This window comes from Silene latifolia, chromosome X, assembly GCF_048544455.1.
Source record: "Silene latifolia isolate original U9 population chromosome X, ASM4854445v1, whole genome shotgun sequence".
Taxonomy (NCBI): domain Eukaryota; kingdom Viridiplantae; phylum Streptophyta; class Magnoliopsida; order Caryophyllales; family Caryophyllaceae; genus Silene; species Silene latifolia.
In genome coordinates this window covers 68,036,073-68,043,316 of record NC_133537.1, presented here as the reverse complement: position 1 = coordinate 68,043,316, position 7,244 = coordinate 68,036,073, and the positions used below count along the sequence as shown (strand labels likewise).

General features: G+C 40.5%; 1 protein-coding gene across 1 annotated transcript; it reads left to right on the top strand.

Annotated features, from left to right (window-relative positions):
* The first annotated feature begins 893 nt into the window (after positions 1 to 893).
* On the top strand, positions 894 to 2,114 carry LOC141617551 (uncharacterized). Its single transcript, XM_074434740.1, has 2 exons — positions 894 to 1,169; positions 1,308 to 2,114. Exons 1-2 carry the CDS (start codon positions 894 to 896, stop codon positions 2,112 to 2,114), a joined length of 1,083 nt encoding a protein of 360 aa, XP_074290841.1.
* Positions 2,115 to 7,244: the final 5,130 nt, after the last annotated feature.

Sequence of the window (7,244 nt, the reverse complement as noted above, 5' to 3'; positions counted from 1 at the left end):
AGAATGGGGTAGCCTGTGAATCTACTGATCAAATTCAGCAGACTTTTTTGGATTTCTACATACAACTGTTGGGTACTGCTAAGGATACCTCCCCTGTCAGTGTTTCAGTTGTTCAGCAAGGAATAATCTGTTCCCCTGCTCATGCTGAGATGCTGCTGGCACCAGTTACCAATGATGAGATAAAAAAGGTCATGTTTTCTATTCCCATTCATAAATCTGCAGGTCCAGATGGGTTTTCTAGTGCTTTTTTTCGAGATGCCTGGGATGTTGTTGGTGGTGAAGTTTGTGAGGCTGTTCAGGATTTTTTCTCTCATGGGAAAATTCTTAAACAACTTAACCATACTCTTATTTCTCTTATCCCAAAGTGTGATAGGCCTCAGAATGTAACTCAATTTCGTCCTATATCCTGCTGTAATGTGGTCTATAAGTGCATATCTAAGCTACTATGCAATAGACTGGCCAATGTCTTACCTTGCATCATTAGCCCTAATCAGGGTGGTTTCATTAAAGGTAGGAGCATTGTAGAGAACATTTTGATATGTCAGGATGTGATTAGGCTTTATAATAGAAAAGCTAGCTCTCGTAGATTTATGCTTAAGGTTGACCTGAAGAAAGCATGTGATTCAATCAGTTGGAAGTTTTTGGAGCAAATGATGAGAGCCTTACAGTTTCCTGGAAAGTTTATTGACTTGGTGATGGAGTGTGTGTGCACTGCTTCTCATTCTCTGGTCATGAATGGAGAAACTTTTGGTTTTTTCAAAGGGCAAAAGGGATTGAGGCAAGGAGATCCTTTGTCTCCTCTTCTTTTTACAATAGCAATGGAATACTTGAGTAGAGTCATGCACTATATCACTGCGATTGTTCCTTTTTAGTACCATCCTCTGTGTTCAAAGATGAAGCTGTCACACCTTATGTTTGCAGATGATCTGCTCCTCTTCAGTAAAGGGGATGCAGCTTCTATTATGGTTATGCTCAGAGTTTTTGCTACTTTCTCACAAGCTTCTGGACTCCAAATGAATAATACTAAGATTAATGCCTATTTCAATGGTGTCCAAGGTAGCATTAAACAAGAGATCATGCAAGTTTCTGGTTTCACGGAAGGACAGCTCCCTTTCTCTTATCTGGGAGTCCCAATTACAGCTGGAAGATTGAAGAAGAAGGATTGCCAAGTCTTGATTGAGAAATTAGTCTAAAAAATAAGAGGATTTGGGGCTAGGCACTTATCCTATGCAGGAAGGCTTGTGTTGGTTAATTCTGTACTAACCTCCCTTTATACTTATTGGGCTAACATTTTCATTATTCCCAAGGGTGTTCTACAACAAGTGGATGCTATTTGCAGGAATTATCTTTGGGATGAGAAGGTGGATTATATTAGAGTTCCTCTGGTTGGTTGGGAGAAAGTATGTGCTCCAAAGAATGAAGGGGGGCTAGGAATCAGGGATTCTTATGCATTGAATATAGCTACAATTGGCAAACTGGTTTGGTGGGTCTTTTCTAAGCCTGATAGTCTATGGGTTAGATGGGTTCATCACGTTTATATGAAAGGAGCAGCTTGGTCTGATTACACTCCTACTTCTGATGTAAGTTGGAGTTGGAAGGCTATTGTTAAGGTTAGAGATAAGTTATTAGGGTCCTACTCTGCTGAGTTGTGGCATGGGGAGAGTAGAGGATATACTGTCAGAAGTGGTTATGAGGTGATGAGGAGAAAGTTTCATAGAGTGGACTGGCATAAGCAGATCTGGAATGGATGGTGCTTACCTAAGCACCAGTTTATTGGATGGCTTATTGCCAGGGAAGCCTTACAGACAAAGGATAAATTGTATAAGTTTGGTTGCTGCAGTGATACTTTATGCTTGCTCTTTGGAAATGCTGCTGAATCTCACTGCCACCTTTTTCAGGACTGTGAGTATAGTCTCAGGATTCTGGCTGGCATTGCTAGGCTGTGTAATATACAGCTACCTGCAAGGAATGTCATAGCTTGGGTGTATACTGGACAGTTCACAAAGCTGCAGAAGGGTGTTATAGGGAGTGCTTTTTTGGCTGCTCACTATGCTATTTGGATGCAGAGAAACAAAGTACGGGTTGATTCGTGTGATGGAAACCTAAAGTGGTAATAGCTCAAGTTCACAACCAGTGTAAGATGCGGTTTTTGGCAAAGATTCGAAAGGAGATGCAAACTAGAGATAGTGTTTGGTTAAGTAGCCTCCCTTTAATGATTTAGTTTTGCTGTTTGGCTACTTCAAATTGATTTGTTGTAAAATTGGTAGCTTGTAATAGCTTTGTTTGTGCTTAATGGAAGTTCTTACATTTCACCAAAAAAAAAAAAAATCATAGCAAACAACGATTCTCACGTATTACAATTGTACACTTATACTCGTGCTTTTTGACAAAAGAATGACCATTTTGTGGTAAATAGTAACCAATTTATGGTAAATAGCGACGATTTTGAAAAAAATGATTTTTTTAATAATAAAAATAGTCAACATTAAAAATAAACGATATTTCTTTTTCACGTACGCATTTTACTCTTTTACATACGCATTTTACTCTTTTGTCCCTCTCATTTTCGCAATCACTTTTCCATTCTCCCCTTTTCCTTACAATACACTAAAAAAAAATTACTTGGCCAGCCGCCTCCAACTCCGGCTACCACTACCGGCCGCAGGTCTGTTTACCGGTTGCCATCTTCAACTGTCAATCATCGAAAAGCCTATGCGTATGAACGTGTGGACAATGGGCCACGGGGGCGCTTGGGAACAAGCGTTTGCATTTGTGGAGTCGCCACCAATTTTTATGGGAAATTGGAACCGTTCGAATACCTCGTGTCATGTTAAGACACAAAGTAGAGACATGAACACCAAGAACTCGTTACCCTTAGCATTCTATGTCTAGAATGACTCTCGTGGATGCCAATGAACACGGATGTTCGCAGAGATCTGGAGTAAGGGGTGAGGGTACGTATTAGGAAGCTCTTTTGATAGAACACCTAATCCCGCCCGCCTCGATAGCGGCCTCTACTAATGATTAGGGAAGTTGTTCGTACTCGATATATCGTCGATTATATGCATGCAATGCAACATCCAAGTTTTGATCCTAACATATGAATTAATGCTAAGTCGGTGAACAATTAATTTAGCAAACAATTAGGTCGAAGTAGGATTTAATGCTCAATTACATGTGAAGACACACAAATGATACAATAAATACAATGAAGAAAATGGCAATAAAGAAAATTACAATAATTACAATGGATTAGGCGATTTATGTCGAAAATACCTTTAAAACGGATAATTTGGGAGAACGAATAAAAGAATAAATCAACGATCAAATAAGAAGGTGATAATACGAATAATAGTTAATTATACGTAAGCTAAATAATTAAGTCAAGGCAAAAACGGAGTTCAGGGACAGAATTCAACCCGGAACAGGCGCAGCTGAGCTGCGTCTCTTGGAATAGGCGCAGCAGTTGCTGCGTCTGTTCCTGACCTGAATTCTGGCTGTGAAGCCGGAATTGCGTGTTGTTAACACTTATTGGTAAATTTAACGATTGATTAAATTATTTACTCGGATGAAAGTGATTAGTGGATTAATTACATGTGATTAAGGGTCATAAAACAATAAAACACGGATAAGACGGAATTAAGACGGATTATTACATGAAAGAATGATGGATTAATGACATGGGTGAATGAAATAAACTAAACATGATGAATTAATGACAAATTAATGACGAACATGCATAATAGACAGATGAGAATATATCAAAGGATCGAATTACAGAAACTCAATATGAACAAATCGAATTTCTACAATCCGGATTGATTTTAAAGACGAAAACCCGCAAATATGAGATTATTTGGGATTTAAGTCGGATTTATGGTGAATAAAACGTGTTAAAGATGATAAACGATATACATGTGAGGTTATTAGGCTATTGTATCAAAGAATTGACGAAAACAAATAAAACAAAACGAACAACGAATTACAGAGGACGAAGGAAGAAGAAAGGAAGCAGGAACTGCGGCAGCCTCACGAAGAGGCGCAGCAGGAACTGCGCTTCTTCGAAGAGGCGCAGCAGTTGCTGCGTCCTTTCTCGACGGTTTGTCTACTGGAAATCCGTAAAAAGAGATTTTAAACAAGGCTTTAGAAATCGGTTTTAATTAGTATTTTCGACATAAACCTTACAAAATGATACAAAAAGTAAATAACAATAATAAAAGAGAGAATTTACACCCTCAGACTTACATGTTGACGAAACGAGAAGGACTAAGATATCGATTAGTGATGCTCGACGCGAATGCAAAGAAAGTGCCCTCGTAAGAGGAAAACGATTAATTAATTAAGTTGATTATTGTGTAGTTGGTCAAATTGGTCGGTCATGCAAACGAGGCTGGTACTCAGAAGGATCCGAGCTTACGTGGTCGAAAGTTCAAGCACGTACACGCCAAAAAGTAAGAACAAAAGTCTAAAATGCAAAGGGAGAAGAGAAGGGCGGACACTCGCGTGAGAAATATGAGGAACGAAGCTCCCTATTTATACTAATCACACGACGGAAATATGGTAAGAGTAGGATACGGAAGGAAAGATCCGGAAATAACCGACTTAGGTTAAAACATGGAAACTTGGACAAAAAGAAAACCCTGGGAAAAGGCGCAAAGAAAAGTGCGCGTCCCTTGGAAGAGGCGCAAAGACTTGCGCGTCCTTTCCCGGTAGGTTCCTCTGCGCGTAGAAAACGCGTTTGACAGCCTGTCGTATTTTAGGCATAACTTTCTCTACAAGACTCGGATTAAGGTGATTTCGGTGGCGTTGGAAAGCTAAGAAAGAGATCTAGAACTTTCTATGAAATAGGCCTGACCCAACAAAGTTGTTATCACCTCGAAAAGTGGGCCTAAAGGTCGGGTTGTCAATTTGACTAAATGAAATGCACATTTTGTAATGTAAACTTTTAGTTTAGCCTAATGAAGTGACATGTGACTCAAAATGAGATATAATCTCAACATTTTATGACACCCTAACCTTAGGTAGACAAGCCCATTGCTTTGACTCGGGATTTTGACGGTTTATAGAAATGAAGACGGTTTTTGACCCTGGACTCCAAATGTACTCTAATTATCGCCAAAACGACCGTCACGCACGTATATGACAACTATGAGGTAGACATTAATGTTTGAGCAATCACTTGACGATAAAATTACGAATTGTCACAAATCGTTCCGCGTACCAAACATGCGGCTCAATCATCACCGGTGGTTTGCGGGAGGTGCGAAATGAGGTATCTCTGAGCCCCCACTTTGACCGAGGCTTGGACAAGGCGAAAGTCAAAGTATAGCCATCAGGTCAATCGAAGATTACAACCTCGACGACTATGGCGACGCGAGGTGGCTCAAGTGCCGAGCGAGGACCCGTCGTCGGGAACATTTTAGAGTCTGTCGACTATCGGGGAGGGTCGTTTAAAGTCCATTAGACTACGTAAGGAGGCTCACCAGCCATAAGAAGAGACCATACCTGAGATACCCCTGGGTGAAACGGAACTGAAGACGCTTCGGCAAAACTCTTTGGTCTGAAGATAACTTGGTGTCTGAAGGCATTAGGGATCACAGGGATTATGAAGAAACTTCTTAATACTTCTCAAGGCTAACTCTGAAGGCTATCTCTCTCTAAAGGGAAGGCTGAAGGATAATTCTCTCTAAAGGGAAGGCTGAAGGATAATTCTCTCTAAAGGGAAGGACTGAAGGGATAGTTCTCTCTAAAGGGAAGGCTGAAAGGGGACTTAACTGAAAAGGGGTTATTTGAAGGTTACTGAAAGGATCAACATATGAAAGATTATCTTGAAGGGATAAGGCTGAAGGAAGGATTATCCTGAAAGGGATATCTAAGGAGTTATCTGAAGGGTATCTGAAGGTTATCTGAATATAGGAAGGTTATCTGAAGGGATAAGGCTGAAGGAAGGATTATCCTGAAAGGTTATCTAAGGAGTTGTCTGAAAGATTAAGGTAAGTTTCTGAAAGATCTGAAGGGTTTATCCTGGTGTATGAACCTGGGTATATGAAAGGGTTGTATGAGAACTTAAAGGCTTGTGAACCTAAGAGGATTTGGGATCCTAGGGTTAAGTTTAGGAACTTACTGGGTTACTAATTCTTGTTTTGAACGCATGCACTTAAGCTTTCTGAGGGGTACGAGGACTCCAAAAGGATTTATGGGTTTATGAACCTAAGGATGTTTGGTATGGGATCTTAAAGGTTTATGAATCTAAAGGAGGCCATTTGGGATCTAAGAATCTAGGGGTAAGAATCCTAACTTTGGGTTTACGAACCTAAGGAAGGAGGCCTGGGAAATTTTGGAGAACGACACCTTTGCCGAACTCTATGAGGAAACAAAAATGTCAAGGGTAGCAGGACACAACTGGGAACTGCTGGGGAAGCTGCTTGGGTCGTCTTCAAACAAACCTCAGAAGAATGTAGGGTCGATGGTGATCTCCATGTCTCGAGAGGAAGTGACTGTCGGTCGTGAACTCTCGTTGGGGAACATAATCGGGATTTTATTTCCATGTCTTGAGAGAGATTGTCTATCCGCTTACTCTCGCTTGGGGAAATATAATGAAGGCGTGTCGAAACACCTGTCGGGAAATACTCGCTCGTTGTGACAAGCAAGGTCTTGGTAAAGTACTGCTTCTAATACTTACCTGCATGGTTAGTAGCCACACAAGAATGCAATCTAATATATGCACGTAAGCGATTATCACATGGACCTCGAATGAGGAAACACATAGGTTTTCAAAAGTTGTTTCTTTTTAAAAGTTGTTTAAAACTTGTTCGAAGAAATTTGTCGTTTGTAATGCGTTATGCATATTCAATGGGCTTTAAACATAAGACTTGACATGATATAAACCTCATATGGATGTGACGCGAAATGTAGACTTAGGTTGGACTGACGCGAAATGTAGACTTAGGTTGGACTGACGCGACACTAACCTAGATTTGACGCGACACAGGGATAACTTTGACAGACTTTGTTTAAGTATGCGCAACCCCTAGCCAAGTGTAGGTGACAATGCGTATCAGTTTCAAAGGTATAAGAATTGCAAGAATGATGAAGGCATATAAAGGCAAGGCATGAGCCATGGATCAGGTGTCTACTTGGACTTCTTTTACCACCGTTTGCTGTAAAAGAGACCTCTCTTGAGGCACGATGACTTGGAGAATTGATCTAAGATCTTTGTCATTGTCCGGACCGAGTACTAGCTA

Excerpts from the sequence above, each read along its gene's own strand:
- LOC141617551 (XM_074434740.1), top strand. The coding sequence starts at position 894 with ATGAAGCTGTCACACCTTATGTTTGCAGATGATCTGCTCCTCTTCAGT. Across the intron at positions 1,170-1,307 it reads TGAAGAAGAAGGATTGCCAA|GGTGTTCTACAACAAGTGGA; the intron begins GTCTTGATTGAG and ends ATTATTCCCAAG.